This window comes from Bufo bufo, chromosome 3 (assembly GCF_905171765.1).
Source record: "Bufo bufo chromosome 3, aBufBuf1.1, whole genome shotgun sequence".
NCBI lineage: Eukaryota > Metazoa > Chordata > Amphibia > Anura > Bufonidae > Bufo > Bufo bufo.
The window spans coordinates 87,348,347-87,371,439 of record NC_053391.1 but is presented as its reverse complement, the minus strand read 5'-3'; the positions used below and the strand labels follow the sequence as shown (position 1 = coordinate 87,371,439).

Here is a 23,093-nt window from a genome sequence, read left to right as displayed (position 1 = left end):
AAATAAAAACGGTGCCAAAACAGCTATTTCTTGTTATCTTGCCTCACAAAAAGTGTAATATAGAGCAACCAAAAATCCTATGTACCCTAAACTAGTACCAACAATACTGCCACCCTATCCCGTAGTTTCTAAAATAGGGCCACTTTTATGGAGTTTCCACTCTAGGGGTGCATCAGGGGGGCTTCAAATGGGACATGGTGTCAAAAAAACCAGTCCAGCAAAATCTGCCTTCCAAAAACCATATGGCGCACCTTTCCTTCTGCGCCCTGCCGTGTGCCCGTACAGCAGTTTACGACCACATATGGGGTGTTTCTGTAAACTACAGAATCAGGGCAATAAATATTGAGTTTGGTTTGGCTGTTAACCCTTGCTTTGTAACTGGAAAAAAATTATTAAAATGGAAAATCTGCCAAAAAAGTGAAATTTTGAAATTGTATCTCTATTTTCCATTAATTCTTGCGGAACACCTAAAGGGTTAACAAAGTTTGTAAAATCAGTTTTAAATACCTTGAGGGGTGTAGTTTATAGAATGGGGTAATTTTTGGGTGGTTTCTATTATGTAAGCCTCGCAAAGTGACTTCAGAAATTGGATTTTTGAAAATTTCTGAAAAATTTCAAGATTTGCTTCTAAACTTCTAAGCCTTGTAACATCCCCAAAAAATAAAATATCATTCCCCAAATGATCCAAACATGAAGTAGACATATGGGGAATGTAAAGTAATAACTATTTTTTGAGGTATTACTATAAATTATAGAAGTAGAGAAATTGAAACTTGAAAATTTGCAATTTTTTTACAAATTTTTGGCAAATGTGATATTTTTTTTTTATAAATAAAAATATACATTTTTGACTTCATTTTACTAGTGTCATGAAATACAATATGTGACGAAAAAACAATCTCAGAATGGCCTGGATAAGTCAAAGCGTTTTAAAGTTATCACCATTTAAAGTGACACTGGTCAGATTTGCAAAAGATGGCCTGGTCCTTAAGGTGAAATAGGGCTGAGTCCTTAAGGGGTTAAAGATAATGCATTACAGGCCCAGGACAGGGAGACTCCAGAACCCCCTGCTCCTCAGCAGCGCCTACAGCCTACCGTACATTACACAGGGTGCTCTTCCACTTGTGTCCAGCAGATGGCATCGAGGCAGCTGACTGCCCGCTGATTGGTTTTCCGGCAGAGCCAATCGCTGCGTTCTCCTCCATTTCACCATCCAATCGGATCGCTGTATTCTGAACGGAAGTAGCGCGACATTTAAATCTCACTGCAGATAACCGGACCCGGGGACGGATGAGCGGGCGCGGCGGCCGGGGGCAGGCGACTGACGGTAATGAACTGGCGACCTGACGTTCTAGGTATCCGATGTACTCTGCTGTATGGTGGGAGTCCCGGCATGCCGTGCGCGCCCATAGGAATCGTGTCCTTCCTGCAGAGCTCGGCCGATATACAATGCTGGAACACGAATGGGCCCGAATCATCTAGTTTTAGGTGTCTGTGCCAGGAATGATTACTGTACTGCACGTGCAGGACACACAGTGATAGGGCACAGGTCATTTGATCTCGCAGGATGTTCTGAATAGACATACATGTGTAGCAGAGCTGAGTTTGTAAGTTGTCACAGCGGATATTCTGTTCCCATAAGGCTTTATGTAAGCCCAGGACATTAGGAGGCTTCACCCTCCCAGACATTTATGGAAAACCAATAAATTAAAAGGGGCGACTGCTGGGGCCCCGGAATCTTATTGGTCCACCTGCGTGCCTGGTAACAGCCCCCATCATTCCTAGTGATGGCAGTGAGGATAATAGTCCACCCCATACAGCACTGATCGTGTGTTACGGTGTGTCCAATGGGCACAATGCCCTCACCCTACACTTTACCCGCTCGGGTCTCATTTCACACATTCATGCTTTATTTCAGCAGCGTTTTTGATCCTGCCCATTTCAGCGGGGAGTTTGGCGAAACGCAAAAACGCTTCTGTCATAATAATACATCCATCATGAATGGGTCCGGTTGTATTATGGCTTCTATAGCCAGGACGGATCCGTCATAAACACCAATGGGGGACGGATCCCTTTTTGTTTGATTCTGTCTAAGAAAACGGATCCGTCCACATTGCCTTACATTGTGTCAGGATGGATCTGTCTTGCTCTCCACCACATGTCCGCGATGGGGGAGCAACCGAACGGCATGCATTCAGGCGCACTCCGTTTCGTTCTATTCAGTTTTGTTCCCATTCGCAATGAATGGGGACAAAACGGAAGCGTTTTCATCCGCTATTGAGATCCTATGACGCATCTCAATAGCGGAAAGGGAAAGCGCAGATGTGAAAGTAGCCTTAGCAAGCGGTTTTCCCATTGAAATCAATGGAGATGATTCGCAAGCATTTTTGGCGTGGCTTTCCGTGCCGAAAACATTCCATGTGAACTTGCCCTAAGCCTGCGATGGCTAACCTCCGGCACTCCAGCCGTGGTAAAACTACGTCTCTCGAGATGTACACTTGCTTGGCCGTTCTCAGTGCTCCATAGAAATGAATGGAGCATGCTGAGAGTCGTAGTTTCACCACAGCTGGAGTGCCAGAGGTTAGCCATCACTGGCCTAAGCAAATGAAGTATACCAATGGGGCGGATTCTCATTTAAAGGGCATCTGTCAGCAGTTTTGTCCCTATGACACTGTTACATGTGCGCTTGGCAGCTGAAGGTGGGGTTATGGCAGGCATGGTTTAGGGTACTTTCACACTTGCCGCAGAGGATTCCGGCAGGCAGTTCCGTCACCAGCAATCCGGACGCAAATTGATGGCGGATCCGTCTGACAAATGCATTGAAATAGCGGATCTGTCTCTCTGTTGTCATCCGGAAAAGCGTATCCGGTATTATTTATTTTGCATTTTTAAAGGTCTGCGCATGCACAGACCGGAAAGCTGGATCCGAACACTTAATGCCGGATCCGACACCAATACACTTCAATGTAAATTAATGCCGGATCCGGCATTCCGGCAAGTGTTCAGTATTTTTGGCCGGAGAGAAAAGTTTGGGTCTGCAGTCTCTGGAAAGAAGAATAATTCTATTCAGTGACAGCAAGAGATCTTTAAAATGTGAGGAAGTGGAACACAAAGTTTGAAGCCAATTTGCAAAACTTTATGCAGTGACTGTATTTCTAAACCCAGATGTTATGCCTTTCCATGCAGATGTTACAAGACACAGAGCGGAGCTCATCAGCATGGAGGCAATCCAAAACTGCGCAGACTGAAGAGGAGACACGACGTCTCCTCCAGGAATTCGCTGAGCAAAAACGTAAGGAACGGCAAAAGGACCCAGAAATGAACCGTGTGAAGAACAAGTACAGGTTAAGGGCCCCGGCTTATCCCTTACCCAGGAATGTTCTCTGTACTGGGAAGCAGCTTCCGCGTACTCCGGGTCCTGGGATTTTACCGCTTCTGCCATCTCAGATTTTTGAGCCAAGAACGGATGAGGAGTCGTTCAGTTCATGTGCAGTGAAAACCACTGACAACACAGTCCCGTCTGGTCGTCAGCTGCCACGGACTCCGATAAAAGACAATGTATTGAGGGAAGTTCAGGGGAACGTAAAAGAAGGCGAAACTTTAAAAAGCACAACTAAAAACGTAGTGGACGGGGGCAGCGCCGTGATCTGTGATGCAGCAGAAGGCAAAATAGCAAGAAGTAAAGGCAGTGATGAAAACGGTGAAGTTCCTGGAGCATCTGAAGTAGTTTCAGACCTGGAGAACTTGTCTTCTGCTGGTGGCATGATGACCGCGCAAAAGGTGAGTAACCTCTGTACAATTGTCAGCTGAGCGATACGTGAAAAATAGTGTACAATACTTCTCCACGCAAGTACCTGCTGGGATGGGCTATTGGTTAGAGGGGTTTTCATCCCTTGTGGATGTTTTCTACATATATGGTGCTATGGGCCACCTCTCCCCTTCTGCTGAACACCGTCCATGGGGCAGCAGATCTCGGACCCATTCACTTTAATGGGTCCGCGATCCGTCCGTTCCGCAAAAAGATAGGACATGTTCTATCTTTCTTTGGAACGGAAGTATAGGACGAAACCCCGTGGAAGCACTCTGTAGTGCTTCCGTAGGGTCCGTTCCGTGCTTCTGTTCCGCACCGTTCCGCTTTTTTTTCCGGATTTGCGGTCCCATTGAAGTGAATGGGTCCGCATCCGTGATACGGAATGCACACGGAACGGTGCCCGTCTATCGCGGATCCGCAAATGCGGTCCGCAATATGGCCACAGAGCGCACACTTTGTGTGCAATAGGCCTTACTCAGCTTTTTACTCACAAGTCCTGCTCCAAATGATATAAACCTGTATATCACAGAGCTCAGCATCTCTCCCGCTATCCTAGCGATCTCAGATAGGGCCACAGAAGTCACCTGACAGGTTCACTTTTAGGTCGGGGGATAACCCCCACTGATCACGTGAACAGGGGCCCTGTGCTCCGTAGACCCCCCCCCCCCCTTCCTGAAATGGACGGAGCAGCTGGTTGGAAATGCGCGTTGCCGCTCCATTTATTTCTGTAGGAGCTCCGGAGATATCTGAATACAGCGCTCACTTATTTCCGGACCTGCGGCTCCATTCATTTCAGGGGGCCCCACAGGGTATAGGGCCCCTGTTCTCGTGATTGATGGGGGTCCTAGCAGTAGGACCCCCACTGATCTGATAGTTATTACCTATCCTGTGGATAACCGCTATCCCCTTTAAGATGTGACCCACAGTGTGTGAATGAAACCTATTTGCTGATGCTGTAAAGCACTGCAGATTTTCTGCAACCAGATGCCGGCAGCGTATCCACCGTTCAAGTGGGATTTTTTGCCGGTGGGATTTGGTGCAGATGTTGCATCACGAAGCCTCCGGCAGTGGAATCTGTTTTCAGTCGGAGGCTGCACTGCAAAAGGGCTAAACTGAGAGCGGCTCCATGGCATTTAGGTTAAAAAACTATCGCAAAATCCGCCCTTCTTTTTATTTTTTTGCAGGTGATGCCAGGCGGAGAGAAAAGGTCATCAGCGGGGGGCTGCTCACAAACTACATTGAGTGAACAGGACACGCGGAGTCTCCTCCAGGTGTATGCTGAGCAAAAACGTGAGGAACGAGAAAAGGATCCAGAAGTAAAACGTGTGAAGAACAAGTACAAGTTAAAAACCCCGGCTTATCCCTCCCCTGGGAATGTCCTCCATACTGGAAACCAACTTCCATGCACACTGGATCCTCGGGATTTACCCGTGGAAGCCTCTCAGATGTTTGAACCAGACCTAGAGAACCTCTCCTCAAGGGGTGGCATGTTGACCATGCAGAGGGTGAGTAAGCAAAGATAAGAAGCTTGGTAATATAACTTTTTAGAGAAAATGCCTCTTTTTCACATGGAGGCAAATGACCCTAATTAAACCCACAGCTTAACTCTAGATAAATAAATAAAACTTGCAGACAACGACTTAATGGAATAAAATGGCTGCAGTGCTTTATTATGGGTAACCATAAAAACATAGTATTAAATAAATCCAACCATTAAACCATATTAATAAATAGACCCATCTTAAACCATCCATATGAACCAAGATCCACTCCGCATTAGCTGAGCGATACAGCCCCCCTAATAAAGCAATGCGACAATAGACCCATTCAAATTATGGGCGGGGGAGGGGCGGGCGCCGATTAAATCTTCTTCAACTGTCCCTGAAGCACTGGCCAACCGGTCGATTATAAAGGGGAGAAGCTTCCCGCCGTGGGAGCACAAACAAATCAGAAGCCTGGAAATCTCCCCCAGCGACGGATAGCAACCAATCAGATGCTCAGCTTGACCCCTTGTATATCTTCTTCCACCAGACCCAGCACAAACCGGAAAAAACTGGATCTCCAAATTACCTCAGGTAATACCTGTAAAATAAAGGCGGGAAGACACACCACCAAAACGAAAAGGGGGGGAAATGGGGAGAACAAATACATTAACATACATTAAGGTGTCATTGCCCCCATGTGTCCCCTAAGCTAGGCGCTCTGGGGGGCCTGAACTTATCAGGTTCCTAAACTGTTCACTCTCTCAAATCCATCCAGAGAAATTTATGGAGAGGGTAGATGGATAGCACACAGAAGAGGAGATCCTGCTCCCCGATATCTCTGTAGCACACTCTCATCAACATCATGGGGAACATTATACAGCAGTAGTGTAGCTGTGAATCCGGATGTGAGGTGATAAAAAAACACTTAGAGCAGCAGTAGTCTCTGCCTCTCACTTTGACCTGTCCCCTCTCCTGACATACCTGATTAATAGTTTCATACATTCCCCATGTAATAACAACTCTGGAGCCTCTACTCTTATGGCTCTATGTTGTGGCATTCCTTTATTATTTCTACTAGAAGTTATGAATGAATAGCTAGCAGTCTGCAGTAATGGTACAGAGGGGTGTTACCAGTTGGGGATGTGTCCCTGCACAGTCTGACAATGGCAGCACTGATTGGATAGAGTGAGTCTGTGCAGGTACACACTCCAAACTGGTGACACCCCTCTGTACCCTTACTGCCGACTGCTAGCTATTCATTCATAACTGCTAGTAGAAATAATAAAGGAATGGCACAACATAGAGACATAAGAATAGAGGCTCCAGAATTGGTATTACATGGGGAATGCGTGAAACTATTAACACAGACATGTCAGGAGCAGGGACAGGTCCTCTTTAAATGAAGACTAGCGCCATTGTCTATAACAACCAATTCGATTCCAACCCTCTTTTTTTCAAAGGCCTTTTTAGAGTAAAACCTGACATCTGATTGGTTGCTATGGGCCACCTCTCCCCTTTTTCTTTGCATTTTGATAAATCACCCCCATAAAGAATATTAGTACATGCAGTTTTAGTTGTGGTTTTCAAATCTGCCTTGAACCCTTTCTGTGGGAAATTGGTTCTAACCATTGAAGGTTTTAGGGCATGGAGTTAGGGCTGCAGCTATCGACTATTTTTGTAATTGAGTAGTCTATCGATTAATCCAACGATTAATCGAGTACTCTAATAACAAAAAACGAATCAAAAGAATGTTTTTCTTTATAAAAACTCATCAGCTGCCCCCTCGGTGCCATCAGGCTCCCCCCAGTGCCACCAGCTTGCCCCCCAGTGACATCAAGGAAATGTGATAACGTGGAGTTATGTTGGAGCCTTCAAGAAACCCTGTCAAACATGTCAGCGTTTCATGAACGGTTCCATAACTTAACATACAAGGCAATCAAGAGGAACAACTTCATCTCTACCCAAAACTTCATAGCGTCTTAGGAGTCAAATGGATTACATATGTAATGTTTGATGGCCTGGCATGTTGACACTGACGAGGAGGTTGCACTTGGCATTGAGATAAAGACCACTACATTAAGTTGACACTATATTGCCATGTCCTTAGATGTTACCGATATGATGGATAGACAGATATAGAGCTAATCCGTCTTATACCATGGCACAAAGGCATAAGCTGTGGAGCAGCATCATGCCTGGTAGATGCCAGCTACCACAATAAGCTGCATAACCCACATACCGCTGTAAACTGGCACTGAGCCTTGATCCCACATGTACAACAGAAAACCAGGACATAAAGTGCCACCTAGGCTGTAAGGCTCGCCCCTTCCTCTGCAGCAGTGCGACCTGTCATCCTCCAGTGCCAGCACATGGTACCAGCAGTAGCTGGCATCACCTGTTACACCAACCCCCCCCTCCCCAGGCTCCTCACCAGGATCTTGTCCGGCTTCTGCTTGACATCAGGATCTGCAGGCTCCTTGCCCACCACCCTGAAAGGGTCTTTGAAGGGCCAGGGATTTAACCTGTCCACGGCCTTGCCCCTGCCCTGCGCCCGCAGCCGGTCCTTCTCCTCCTAGATCACCCCCTTGATCTGCTCGGGTGGCCTGTTCAGTGTTTCCTTGGCTTCTCGCAGCGCCCTCTCATGTACCTCCTGTATCCGGGCGAGGCGACCCCCGTCCTCTTCATCCTGCAGGCCACGACCAAAGGGGGTTCGCTGAGGCGGAGGCTGCGGGGGGGCTGCTGGAAGTACACTCCACTCAGCAGTTTGGGGGAGTCGGGGAGGAAGAAGATGGCTTCGAAACACAAGGTGATGAAGCTGCTGAACACCAAATCTTCCGTCCCGCGGGGCCCAACCATTGCAACCCATACACTCCGCCTCCGGGGACCAATCCGCCCAGTCCGCTCCCAGAACCCAGCGGGGACACATTGAAAGGCAGCAGACTGCCAACCGGCATGGCAGCTGGACGCACGCACAAAGTTTCCCTCAGTGGAGTGCAGCGCGGTACGGGCCGGCGGGTGACCACAGAGCGGTGAGTAATAGCAAGCGCTTCACTCCCGCTCTGTGGTCACATGACACAAACGAATCTCATCGAGGATTTTTTTGTGTTGAATTACTCGATTCAATCGAGTAGTCGTTTCAGCCCTACATAGAGTGGTAGTGCGCATGTCAGTCTACTGCTCCATTCACTGCTGTGACATGTCTATGACCCATATAGGTTTATGGAGCAGCGGACCGACACGGGCACAACTGCTTTATTTTAAGAGGAGACACTGAGACCTCTGGTTCTTGGGATCCCAGCAGTCTATTTCATCACCTATCCTGTAGTCATTTTGATGGGATAACCCCTTTAATATACAGGGAGTGCAGAATTATTAGGCAAGTTGTATTTTTGAGGATTAATTTTATTATTGAACAACAACCATGTTCTCAATGAACCCAAAAAACTCATTAATATCAAAGCTGAATATTTTTGGAAGTAGTTTTTAGTTTGTTTTTAGTTTTAGCTATTTTAGGGGGATATCTGTGTGTGCAGGTGACTATTACTGTGCATAATTATTAGGCAACTTAACAAAAAACAAATATATACCCATTTCAATTATTTATTTTTACCAGTGAAACCAATATAACATCTCAACATTCACAAATATACATTTCTGACATTCAAAAACAAAACAAAAACAAATCAGTGACCAATATAGCCACCTTTCTTTGCAAGGACACTCAAAAGCCTGCCATCCATGGATTCTGTCAGTGTTTTGATCTGTTCACTATCAACATTGCGTGCAGCAGCAACCACAGCCTCCCAGACACTGTTCAGAGAGGTGTACTGTTTTCCCTCCTTGTAAATCTCACATTTGATGATGGACCACAGGTTCTCAATGGGGTTCAGATCAGGTGAACAAGGAGGCCATGTCATTAGATTTTCTTCTTTTATACCCTTTCTTGCCAGCCACACTGTGGAGTACTTGGACGCGTGTGATGGAGCATTGTCCTGCATGAAAATCATGTTTTTCTTGAAGGATGCAGACTTCTTCCTGTACCACTGCTTGAAGAAGGTGTCTTCCAGAAACTGGCAGTAGGACTGGGAGTTGAGCTTGACTCCATCCTCAACCCGAAAAGGCCCCACAAGCTCATCTTTGATGATACCAGCCCAAACCAGTACTCCACCTCCACCTTGCTGGCGTCTGAGTCGGACTGGAGCTCTCTGCCCTTTACCAATCCAGCCACGGGCCCATCCATCTGGGCCATCAAGACTCACTCTCATTTCATCAGTCCATAAAACCTTAGAAAAATCAGTCTTGAGATATTTCTTGGCCCAGTCTTGACGTTTCAGCTTGTGTGTCTTGTTCAGTGGTGGTCGTCTTTCAGCCTTTCTTACCTTGGCCATGTCTCTGAGTATTGCACACCTTGTGCTTTTGGGCACTCCAGTGATGTTGCAGCTCTGAAATATGGCCAAACTGGTGGCAAGTGGCATCTTGGCAGCTGCACGCTTGACTTTTCTCAGTTCATGGGCAGTTATTTTGCGCCTTGGTTTTTCCACACGCTTCTTGTGACCCTGTTGACTATTTTGAATGAAACGCTTGATTGTTCGATGATCACGCTTCAGAAGCTTTGCAATTTTAAGAGTGCTGCATCCCTCTGTAAGATATCTCACTATTTTTGACTTTTCTGAGCCTGTCAAGTCCTTCTTTTGACCCATTTTGCCAAAGGAAAGGAAGTTGCCTAATAATTATGCACACCTGATATAGGGTGTTGATGTCATTAGACCACACCCCTTCTCATTACAGAAATGCACATCACCTAATATGCTTAATTGGTAGTAGGCTTTCGAGCCTATACAGCTTGGAGTAAGACAACATGCATAAAGAGGATGATGTGGTCAAAATACTCATTTGCCTAATAATTCTGCACTCCCTGTATATACTGAACTCTATGCCAGCTATGACTTCAGTTATAATTTATGCCAATTAAATTATGATAAATGTGTTTGTCCAAGGAGGTCCACCCCCATCTGCTATTTTCTGACCACTGACCAACCAAAAGGCCCAAAAACAGAACTATAACATTCCAAGGAGACGTTATACTGTATGGGGGCAGCCACAAGGAGACGTTATACTGTATGGGGGCAGCTACAAGGAGACGTTATACTGTATGGAGCAGCTACAAGGAGACGTTACACTGTGTGGGGGCAGCTACAAGGAGACGTTATACTGTATGGGGGCAGCCACAAGGAGACGTTATACTGTATGGGGGCAGCCACAAGGAGACGTTATACTGTATGGGGGCAGCTACAAGGAGACGTTATACTGTATGGAGCAGCTACAAGGAGACGTTACACTGTGTGGGGGCAGCTACAAGGAGACGTTATACTGTATGGGGGCAGCCACAAGGAGACGTTATACTGTATGGGGGCAGCCACAAGGAGACGTTATACTGTATGGGGCAGCTACAAGGAGACTATATTGTATGGGGGCTACAAGGAGACGTTATACTGTATGGGGGCAGCCACAAGGAGACGTTATACTGTATGGGGGCAGCCACAAGGAGACGTTATACTGTATGGGGGCAGCCACAAGGAGACGTTATACTGTATGGGGGCAGCCACAAGGAGACGTTATACTGTATGGGGGCAGCCACAAGGAGACGTTATACTGTATGGGGGCAGCCACAAGGAGACGTTATACTGTATGGGGCCAGCCACAAGGAGACGTTATACTGTATGGGGGCAGCCACAAGGAGACGTTATACTGTATGGGGGCAAAAAATGAAGAAGGTCACGGCACTCCAGAAGCAGATTCAATGTGTTTTAATCCACCAGATATTCAGCAGCAACGTTTCGACAACAGTCTTTATCAAGCTACATACGTAGCTACGTATGTAGCTTGATAAAGACTGTTGTCGAAACGTTGCTGCTGAATATCTGGTGGATTAAAACACATTGAATCTGCTTCTGGAGTGCCGTGACCTTCTTCATTTTTTGCTGGTATATTGGGGGTCTCTGAGGCCGAGACCTGACGCCACGAGCACCGCCGCAAAGTTGCTTGAGTGTAATCAAGTAAGTGGTGCTGTCCTACCTTACATTTTTGTGTGAACTGTATGGGGGCAGCCACAAGGAGACGTTATACTGTATGGGGGCAGCCACAAGGAGACATTATACTGTATGGGGGCAGCCACAAGGAGACATTATACTGTATAGGGGCAGCCACAAGGAGACGTTATACTGTATGGGGGCAGCCACAAGGAGACGTTATACTGTATGGGGGCAGCCACAAGGAGACGTTATACTGTATGGGGGCAGCCACAAGGAGACGTTATACTGTATGGGGGCCACAAGGAGACATTATACTGTATGGGGGCAGCCACAAGGAGACGTTACACTGTATAGGGGGGCCACAAGGAGACATTATACTGTATGGGGGCCACAAGGAGATGTTATACTGTATGGGGGCGGCCACAAGGAGACGTTACACTGTATGGGGGGCCACAAGGAGACGTTACACTGTATGGGGGGCCACAAGGAGACGTTATACTGTATGGGGGGCCACAAGGAGACGTTACACTGTATGGGGCGGCCACAAGGAGACGTTATACTGTATGGGGGCAGCCACAAGGAGATGTTATACTGTATGGGGGCAGCCACAAGGAGACGTTACACTGTATGGGGGGCCACAAGGAGACGTTACACTGTATGGGGGGCCACAAGGAGACGTTATACTGTATGGGGGGCCACAAGGAGACGTTACACTGTATGGGGCGGCCACAAGGAGACGTTATACTGTATGGGGGCAGCCACAAGGAGATGTTACACTGTATGGGGGGCCACAAGGAGACGCTACTGTAAGGAGTCAGGACAACAATTTTTGAAGCCCCCCCTCCTCAGTATAATAGTCTTGTGGCCATCATACAGTAATGTATATTTCTTCTTGCCCTAATGCCTGCTTTTAGAGATCAATGTGCAGCTTGCAGGCAGGAATGGAAGGACCAGGGCCATAGAAGACAGACACTATCACCTTTAGAGGGACTCGCTCCTGGCAAACACAGCTCTGCTGCAGTGAAGCAGACTGTGATGTAATTATAGTTATTGCAGGGACTCAGAGAATCGTCTGAGAGTTTATTAGTTAAAACGAATCGAATGAGTCAGAGACTGTGTCACCCCAGACTTCCTGCTCTGCTACATGCACCCTGTACACACACAGCTCCACTACATGCTATGCTAATAATGCCCCCCCTTCACCCCGGACGGACAGGGAGCCGCAGAGCAGGAAGCCTGGCAGGGACTCGGTGACGATTCTTTTAACTAATAAACTGTCAGACGATTCTCTGAGTCCCTGCACTACGCTCCCTGTGCTGTGAGTCAGTGCTGGTTGCCTCTGATTGGTTGGAGGGCGGGGAGGGGCGGGGCGGAGCTATCTTCCACTCTAGGCTCCAATTACACTGCCTGCTGCTGCCTGTGAAGCTGTTAGCTGTGGGAGGTGCAGGGGCCGCGGAGACACATAGAAGCGGCGCACAGGTATCGGCAGTGGTATCGGGGACATTTGCACGAGTACATGTACTCGTGCAAATGCCCGGTATCGGTCCCGATACTGGTATCGGTATCGGGACATCCTTAATCCTTACCCACTTTTTTTTTTTAATTGGTGTGAGTGAAAGAAAATTCCAAAAAGTCACAAAGTTTTGTACAAAATACCGCTTGCACAAAGTGGGCACACAGCATTGATAAACTCCCCCCTGTATATTTTACAGGAATCAATAAGTGAAGATACTGACGCCTTCTGCAGGCCAGTGGTACAGAACAATAGGAGGATAAGTGAAATGCCTGTCCGAGGTAAGTGTGCGCCATTATCGTCTGTTAATGGTAGGTTTGATCGGGCAATATGTTGTGCACCTTGAGAGAGAAGACACAAGTTATGCTGTATGCAGAGGCTGATCTAATCTATAAGGTGCACGTCCAAGGATATGAGGCACTTATGGGGTCTTATGGTTCAAGAAAATTGGTGAACGGTCTGGCCACATACAGTCACTTTTTAGTTCATATCACTCCCAGACACACATTTACATACTAGAACCGTAGAAAAATGTGAAATGAGTAATGCCAACAAGGAATGTAGCCTTCAGCGCAATGTTCCTGACGTGATAAAAGGCGGTCATTGTGGGCGGCGTAACAGACATGAAGGGAAATTAAAGGCTATGTACACCTTCGAAGGCGATTTTATTATCTTTTTTATTTTTATGATTGCATGTTACTCATTTTTAGCTAAAAATCATTTTTTTCAATTGGCCTTTAAAAAAATATTGAGCTGTTCTGTCACAAAGCGTTACCTGTTTTTCTAGAAGTGTGAATCATACTTTCACTTTGTGAGAGGTCATAAACACTTATTTAAGCCACATTCTTATCAGTAAGATAAGAACTGTTTGAGTGTTTATAAGGTCAGAGAACAGAGATAAGGAGCCCGTCTGCTCCTGGTCTGACGGAAAAGACAGAAAATCCAAAGAGTGCTACTAGAGCATCTCAGCTCTGTACAGAAAAAAGGATGTCATATTTTTAATAAAGACCAATTTAAAAAATAGATTTTAGCTCAAATTGAGTATAATGCAAAGATATAAAAAAAATGCCCCCAAAGGTGTACATAGCCAATATCAACAAGAAAAAAAAAGCCTTAAAGGGGTTATCCGAGTTATGGGAAAAAAAATAAAACCTAACAAAATTAATCAGGATATACATATACATTAGTCAAGCTTGATTTTTTTTTTAAAAAAAACGATCTTTACACCTTTTCTAGGTTCTGTTATTGCTGTGTTTACATGCAGCAGTAACAACAATGACTCATCTCTCCCTCATGAATATTTGTGGGAGGGGATCTGTGGATGGCACTGTTTAGGGGGGAGATCTGTGTGGATGGCACTGTTTAGGGGAGGGGGGATCTGTGGATGGCACTGTAGGGGGATCTGTGGATGGCACTGCCTGCCATCCACAGACCACAGATCCCCCTACAGTGCCATCCACAGATCCCCCTCCCCGACGCTCACAGCAGCAGTACTAATCAGTCCCTTCATTTCTCAATGCAGAGCTATTTTCTTATTATTTTGAAATCTCTGAGTCTCTGACTCTTACTTTGGCTGAGCTCTGGTAACAACAGCAGGCAGTGCAGGCAGCGTTCATTCACTGACGTCACGCGCCTGCTCCGCCTAGTGGGAGGAGCAGGCGCGTGACGTCAGTGACAGTGAGTGAGCGCCGCCCCCCGAACTGCCTGCTCTGCTATTACCGGAGTACAGAGCTAAGAATGCAAGTAAAGAGCTCACTACAGCGCCCTGTATATTCTAACCCCCAGGCAAGCGTCCCTGTCACCATGGGAACGCTTGGGGGTTAGAATATACCATCGGATTTGAGTTTTTTTACGATCTCACTGAGCTCGAAAAACTCAGATCCGATGGTATATTCTAACCAGGCAAGCGTCCCCGTCACCATGGGAACGCCTGGGGGATAGAATATTTTATACTATTGGATCTTCTGACTTTTACTCTGCTTGGCCAGCTCGGGGCCCCAACCAGTTCGGGGCCCCAAGCTATTGCTGGTTTTGCCTGGCCTGATGATCGCGCATATGCGATCACCTATTAGCCGCAGGGAGGAACTTTGAGGTAGCCGCGGCACAAGTGAGGATCGCGCATGCGCGATCAACTCACAGCCGCACGGACTGTAATCCAGAGAGGTGGGGGCGTGGCCAAGGCTGATGACGTTCCGTTTACATGGCTTAGTCACTCCGACAAGCAGAGAGCTCCATGTAAACGGAACGTCACAGCTGATGACGTGGGCAGTCACATGACTGTTTAGTGTAGCAGAGAAACGGCACAAGATAGGTACTGCAAGTTATTTAGGAAAACTAATGTATAGGGGAAATAAAGCCATAGAGAGAAATTAAGTTAACTCGGATAACCCCTTTAAAGGCTATCTGCAGACATATGCTAACGTTTGGATGTTTTGTTAATAAAGTTTTCATTACTTTATCATCTGTATGACGTAATATAGGATTAAATCAGATGCGTATATCAGGTGTGCTGAAGAAGATGGCCGGCTATGAGTATCGGAATGAGGACCTAGAATTTCTAAAGCATGTGGAAAACCAGGAGAAAGCTAAAGTGTTAAAGGTACCAGCTGTCTGTCTCTGCCCGTCTCCCCGGGGAGGGCTGGTGCCACAGGAAACAATAATCCAACAGGATGGATATTTCCTGTCTATAGCTCCCAATACAGATTAGATTATTGTCAGTCACATGGCGCCTCCTGAAGGATCAGAGATGTAGGATTACACGACCCGATCCTTTTTTTCTGGTCGGAGATAAGCTGCCTACAGAGGTGTCAGGCAGCAGTTTTCTCCTCTATTACCACTGGAAACACATGCATGTTAAGCCGACCGCTATTAAAGGCATATGGGCAGTTAAAAGGGGTATTGATTACTATCCCAGTCTTCTCCAGCATAACGGAAAGAGGACGGATCCGTTATGCAGGCCATAGACTTCTATTATGACGCAATGAATAGATCCCGGACATTAAGGAGGGATCCACATGGCCATATCAGCATTTGTCCCATGTTAAAGTTTGTCTTCTTCACTGGGCAGAGGTTGATTTCTGCCCAGTGATTAAGATACTATTTCTCGCTCATATCATTGGGGGACACAGAAGACCATAGTGTCGCCTCCTAGTGGCAGCAGCTAATCCTAAGTATAAAAAAAAGTGTTAGCTCCTCCTCTGTTATACCCCTCCTGCAGACACGGAGCTAATCAGTTATAGCTTAGTGTCTGTAGGAGGCAGACCTCCCTGCTTTGCAGGTCTGCTTATTTTGTTCTTTTCATTTTTCTCTTTTTCTTTCCTTTAGCTGGGCTAATACTACGGTGACAGCATCAGCGTTCCTTCCGTGTTTGGGTGTGCACTTATTCAGTTTGCATATGTGAGTTGTCTACATGGCTCCCCTCACTGGGTCGAGCGGTCGTACTGCCCTTGTTGTCACCCCTAAGTGCTGGTTTTCTACTAAGCCCCTTCCGCAGGGCGAGTATTGCGCTTCCCCACCTACTGTTACTGACTGCTCGGGCAGTGTTCATAGCCATTGGGTTCTCGTATGCCCCCTTTCTGCTGTGGGGTGTCTGCGCAGGTGGCGTTCGGGGTCCACACTCCCTTAGTTCCTGTCTGCAGCTTCCGATTAGGTCTGCCAGTTCAGGCAGCCTTCCGTGGAGTATCAGACGGCTTCTCTCCTCACTTGTTCTCGAATGTTTTTCTTGTGGGGCATTCTCATGCCTGACTTCCAGGTTCTCTAGTCCTGACTTGTTCGTCATGACCCCGCTGGAGGGTTCTTCTCTTCTTGCAGTCCGGTATGGTATGTGGGGCCTTTGCCTTCGGGCATCCCTACTTCTTCCCCCATGGGGGGCAAGTTTTGTCGCATCTGCAGTTCTTTGGCCCTTGATATCCAGACACCATTTTCAGTTCATCTTCTTCCTCTGGATCCAGGCTATGTATTTCTCTCCTGTATCTTCTGCAATCGCTCCGTTGCTTTTGGTGACTGTCTTGTCTTCATTCTTGTCCACCTTGTGGATATTCTGTGTGCTCTCCACTCTTCTGAAGTCTCCTATACCGAGGGGTAAAGAGACGGGGGGCCTTGCCTAACCCCTTTATATACTTCCTATCAGCTCAGATACAGCATTTTAAGGAATGGAGTGTGACTGGGGGTGCTGGGAAGTGTGGGGGGCTTATAGAATGGGCATCCAGATGCTCTCCCCCTGTCGCGTTCTTGGAAAGGGATGTGGAGTCAAGATTAAAATCTTCCCCAATCATCGGGCTTATGAAAAAGGTATGGGGAAAGGTTAGGGAAATCTTGGGTATCTCTGGGCTACTGAATATTTCGCCCATTTGGAATAACTCTGCCCTGTCGGAACTTTCTTGTCTGACGGGCTTTTCCCTTTGGGAAAAGAAGGGAATTTGGAATATAAGTCAGCTTTACTCCAATGGAATCCTGAAACCGTTTCAGCCCCTCTGCACTGAGTTTAGATTACCCTCTACTCATTTCTACAAATACTTGCAGCTTAGATATGTTCTGGAGTCACAATCCAGAACATCTTCTCTGCAATTTACTTCTAATCAGCTGCTCAGTCAGGTCCTTGGGATGGGGTCAGTGAAGGGTGCCATCTCAACTGTCGTTACATGGAGAATTCCTGAAGAAATTCCCGCTCAAGGTAAAATTGCAGTGGGAAAAAGATCTGGGAGCTATAGAGGATACCCAATGGGAAGAGACGCTAGCCATGACCCCAAACCTGTGCCTCAGCGAAGCAGCAAGATTGTCGCAGTTATTAATGATTCACAGGGTCTATAGGACCCTACTATTTCTATGTAAGATTGGCTATAGAGGAGATTCCTCCTGTCCGAAGTGTCGGGAGGAAGGGGCTGATTTAATCCACATGTTATGGAACTTGTTGGGGAGACATTCTAGACCTACTCAATACAGTATTTGGTACAAACTTCTCTCCTAACCCCAAATTGTGCCTACTTGGCATTTTTTATTCTGATAATTTACAAACCCCTATTATTACCAGAATTAAAGGAATGTTATATCGGCCACGTAAAACACTGTCAGCAAAATGGATTCAGCCGCTTCCTCCTAGCATAACTGACTTATGGCTGAATGGTATAATACGGTTGGAAAGGGAGATATATCGTAAGCGAAATTACATTCAGAAATTCAAGGCTGTTTGGGTCTTATTGGATCGATAGATCTGGAGTATGTAGTCCTTGGCTTGCTCTTACTAGAGGTGTGGGAAGTGTTATACAGTGAGAGTGCAGGAATATTCATTTTGTGGGTGTCCTGGGGGGTGCAGTTGATACCCCGGAAAAGCCTCAATGCCCCTTCTTATCTCGGTACTTAAACCATATATGATTGATTTGTACTACTGCTATTTTGCTAGAACTGTCTACAAGATATACACTGTCTGTTAGTCCGTCTCGAGTGGGGAGGGTGGGGGGAAGTTTTGGGGTTGCATTTACTGACTATCTCTATTAATATAAAGTGATGATTACCACTATGTTAACATGTTTATATCTTGGAATTGACTGTATGTTTACACTTTGCAAATTGTAAATTTTTTGAAAATCAATAAAAAAAAATATCTGATCGAAGTCTCCTAAGCCGTGGCTTATATTCCCTGGGCTGTTCTTTCTTCTGCCCAGCCGGAGCCTCTGCGTATTCAACCGCTCTCTGGCTGTTCTTCCGGGGAATGGGTCTTCCTGTCCCTTTTCAGGGTTCCTGGTGTGTCTTTCCCCCGCATTTCCTTATGACCGGCCTTGGATTCGTTCTGTTCTTGTTCCCTCCCCACGGTACTGCTCTTTAACATCCCATGGTCTTCTGTGTCCCCCAATGATACGAGCGAGAAAATAAGATTTTTTTTGTGCTTACCTGTAAAAGCCTTTTCTCGCTGAGTTCTTTGGGGGACACAGCTCCCACCTGGTATGTAGATTGCTTAGTGTCGCCTCCTAGTGGCAGCAGCTATACCCATGGTCTTCTGTGTCCCCCAGTGAACTCAGCGAGAAGAGGATTTTACAGGTAAGCACAAAAATACCCTATTTTTTAGAATTGGGTTTTGGAGGGAAAATTTCCAGCCATTTTACATAGGTCATCCTGTGTATAGGATGGACTCTGAGGTTATTAGTATTATTACGGTTTGTGTCGGAGTTTATGACTAGGCTCTAAAAATATGTTATGGTTATTGGTTGTATTTATGAATTAATAAACAGGCCATGGCCATTGGTTTATATCCACTCTCACATGTTAAGTTTTAATTGTATATTTAATGTATAATTTTTGGATGCTTGATGTGTATGGGACATATGTTCTGTATAATTGCCATGAATAACTGAATGCCTCTAAAGGCATTCCGTTATGCCTTCCGTCATGGAATTGCATTATGGTCCGTGGTAACGGAATCTATAATGCATTTCACTAAATACCACAAAGCGAACCGCAAACGAATTTCAAAATATGACATTCGATCATCTCTATTTAAGACCACCCCCCCGTGTACAGCTATCAGTGACTGACAGCTATCTCTGTATACACACTTACACAGAGAATGCTATCAATCACTGATAACACCTCCCACAGGTAGTAGTGACTGACATCTATCTCTGTATACACACTTACACAGAAAATGTTATCACTGATAACACCTCCCCCGTGTACAGCTATCAGTGACTGACAGCTACCTCTGTATGCTGCCATATATTGAAAATGTGACTATACCGTAATAAAGTAATGGTGCCATAAACACAATGCACACCCTCTTTCCGAAGAGCAGGCTCTTTGCAGTGCAGGCAGCCACTGGTTTCTCATTTCAGGACGGCATAAAACTGAATGAATGAGTTGGTTGCTGAGCCACTGAGTTGTAAGGGGGTATTCACATGCAGCAGATTGTCACAGAAATGTCTACAACTGTCCCATTCATCTGTGTCTTATTCCGTGTGATTGCTGCAGAAACAACACCATGCAGATGAATGGAAGACATTTTCAGCAGAAACTTCTGCACCAAATCTGCCACAAATAGACTCTAAGATTATGTGTTTAGGTGGAGAGCTGGTGGGGTTCACCACCTCCTTTGCGTACGCCCCTGGGTGCCACCCTTACGATAATTTCTGTCACTTTTTTCTTTAGAAAGAACTACTGTGTCTAAGGAAAGATCTCGCAGCCACAAAGCAAGAAAATGAATTGGTCTTGGCCAAGAGGGAGAAGATTGAAGAAGACATTGAGAAGATGGTAATGCGCACTTTCATTTTTGATATCCCTATTAGATGTCCACATCTGCCCACAGTTTCAAGTGATTTGTTCTGGTTTTGTAGAATCTTTCACGGGCTAGGACTGTGGAGCTGGGGAGGGGGGTGCTGAGCAGCATGCAGGAGCCGACCAGCATTGCCGATCTTTCCCCCGATGACGTGCTCAAGCAGCTGAACTTTATGACCATTCAAAATGTGAATCAGCAGACGAGACAACAACTTGCGGCGGCTGAGAAAGAACTTGCAAGAAGACAGGAGGACGCGGCCAACAGAACGAGTCTGGGTGAAAATCACAAGAGGTAAAGTAACATCTCCTGCACAGGATCTTCTCATAGGGGCTGTATAAGATGCATGGGATGGGGCGCACTCACAAATATACTGTATATGAAAGGTCTTGACTACTTGTTCCAGATATGTCGTCTTCTCTTTTCGCTGTTTTGTATCATGCACCAAGGTAAGGGTTGTCTTGCATGACTATTTGATGCTCTGTGTCCTTTCTCGTAGATCCTTGACTTTGAAGTTGGAGTCCTCTGAGCAGCACGTCAAGGAGGTACAATATAGAATCCAGCAGCTGAAGGTACGATTAGGATTATGGTTCTTTAGAGGGGTGGCTTCATCAGACAAACCCTTTCAGAATGCAGGTCCCAGGGTGATAGGCTGATTGCCCCTGGTTCTACTCTAGATACCCCAGCAAATAGCTGGTGTTGCCAGTGGAGGCCATGGCCAGCCAGGCACTGCTGCTGTAGGGGAAATGTGGTATTACATTCAAATGAATGGCTGGCTCTGGTCCACCAGAAAGGGAGAGACTCCCCCCTATGGTGTCCGTATGCCCTAATAAGTATTGTCATGAGACACCCCACTAAGATGTACTGTTAGAGTTCACAATCCTCAAACTTGTAATGCACCAGCAAACGCCCCTGAATTGCAACAGATAGCCGGAACTAGCTGTGTGCCCATACTGTAGGGCTGCTATACAGCTGAAAAGTGTGTTCTTACAAAGAAGCAAAGTAAGCACAACCCAGAAGGGAGAGTACCCCTAGTGATACTGACATGACGGGCACTCTACTCTCACAATATTTGTCACAAATGAGAAAGTATGGGGCCATACCATGGTTCCAACCTGGACAAGGTGGGTGTGATGCTAAGCTGCCAGTCACAATACTATTAAAGGGGTTGCCCATTTTCCTATAAATATAGTGCAATATCCATATGTTATAACAGTGTAAATACCAGTATGTTTGATCCCTTTCAATTGTGGCGTAATCAGCTGTCGTCAGTACGTAATGCTGCGGCATGTGTAAGTGACATAACGTCCTGGAGAAGGAGGAGGAAATGACACCTGACTAACACGACTGACTGTATATGTGTTTGTGCACTCCCGTCCCTCTGTCTCTTTTGCACATACTCTGAATCCAGGGCTTGTGCTGAAGAACCTTGCCAAATCCTCTGTCTCCCTGTCCATTGTGTTTCCAGGTCAGTATATTCCTGCATGCGCAGTATTAGATTTGTTCAATGAGGCCTACTGCGCATGCCCCGATATAACGTCTTGGATGCACGATGGATGGGGAGACAGGGGACTGGATACGTTTTGTACTTTGCATGATCCAAAGACCAGGTCATGCACAGTACAAACTCACCTAGTCCCCTGTCTCCCCCCACATTGTGCATCTCGGACGTTTTATTGGCACATGCACAGTAGGAACAAATCTAATACTGCGCATGCACCAATATACTGTCCTGGAAGCACAAGGGGAGAGAGAGGGACAAAAGCACGCATACTGTCATGGAATGGTTGGTCAGGTGACGCCCCAGGGGGTGATGTCACTTTTACTTGCTCGTGTGAAACCAGCCTTATGGTTCCCGGGCATTATATTCCCGTCTCTGTTTGTCTTTTGTGTTTGTGCTGTATACATCTTCTGTGGGTTACTTGAATGACTTGCTGGTGTATAAATGTGGTGAGCCGCTGTCATGTTATCTGCTGTTCTATACAGGAAGAAGTGACCACCCTGAGGGCGCAGATCAAACGTTCAGAGGAAAATAGATCTGAGCTAGAGGCAAGTATCCAGTTATCTATCATCCCTCATAGGTGCACAGGACAGTCGTTTCGCCATTGGCTGCCGACGTTGGACGCCTGGTCTCTCCTTTAGGCCCATTGACCATCATTACCAGGAGTTGTGTGTCCACTGTGTGGATTGACCATTTACTGAGTGCTGTACTTGCCAGTCTCATAGACACCTGAATGGAGCAGTGGTCACAAATGCCAAACGGCAGAATTTACACAATGATCCTCTTCTTAGCCATCAGACCCCCAGCCATCACACTTTTATCACCTATTCTGTGGACAGCTGGTAAAACCTTTCTTAAATACTCGAGAGCAAGATGGTTGATCTGCCCTCCACTGCTGCAGAATTATGACTGCTGTTTTTGTTGTTCCATAATATAGTGTTGGCCATATTGGGAACCTGGAGCTGAGGTCCTTCCACAGTGCTGTATAGAGATTGATTGTCCTCTCTAAGCTACTGGAAAGAAGTGGACATTTTTTATAAAATCAGTGGGACGCTTCTATTTAAAAAAAAAATATATAATTTAAATACCCATAAACAACTCTTAAAGGGGTTCTCCAGGCTTTTACTATTGATGACCTATCCTCAATATCAGATCGGCGGGAGTCCGACACCTGGCACCCCCGCCAATCAGATGTATGAAGGGAAGGCGCACGCAGTGTGCACGTGTCCTCTCCTGTCTTTCCTGCTGCTATGTCTATGGGACAGCAGCAGCGAGCAGGAAGAGAGACAGGAGACGGCACGTGCACACTGCGTGCGCCCTCCCTTCATGCAGCTGATCGGCAGGGGTGCCGTGTGTCAGACCCCCGACAATCTGATATTAAGGATAGGTCATCAATAGTAAAAGCCTGGAGAACCCCTTTAAAGGGGTTGTCTCACTTCGGCAAATGGCATTTATCATGTAGAGAAAGTTAATACAAGACACTTACTAATG

The 23,093-nt window shown here is 46.3% G+C and overlaps 1 protein-coding gene across 1 annotated transcript; it reads left to right on the top strand.

Moving 5' to 3' along the window:
- Positions 1–1,237: 1,237 nt before the first annotated feature.
- LOC120993625 lies at positions 1,238–22,243 on the top strand. The gene is made up of 9 exons (XM_040422102.1): positions 1,238–1,355; positions 3,187–3,780; positions 4,996–5,316; positions 13,040–13,121; positions 15,321–15,439; positions 19,978–20,079; positions 20,163–20,395; positions 20,601–20,673; positions 22,088–22,243. Exons 2-9 carry the CDS (start codon positions 3,187–3,189, stop codon positions 22,241–22,243), a joined length of 1,680 nt encoding a protein of 559 aa, XP_040278036.1. The 5' UTR covers positions 1,238–1,355.
- The last annotated feature ends 850 nt before the right edge of the window (positions 22,244–23,093 follow it).

What these genes read in the sequence shown, in the direction of transcription:
- LOC120993625 (XM_040422102.1), top strand. Translation starts at nt 3,187, where the DNA reads ATGTTACAAGACACAGAGCGGAGCTCATCAGCATGGAGGCAATCCAAA. An exon ending in GCATGTTGACCATGCAGAGG is followed by an intron (nt 5,317 to 13,039) that starts GTGAGTAAGCAA and finishes TATATTTTACAG; the next exon opens with GAATCAATAAGTGAAGATAC. An exon ending in AGAAAGCTAAAGTGTTAAAG is followed by an intron (nt 15,440 to 19,977) that starts GTACCAGCTGTC and finishes TTTTTTCTTTAG; the next exon opens with AAAGAACTACTGTGTCTAAG.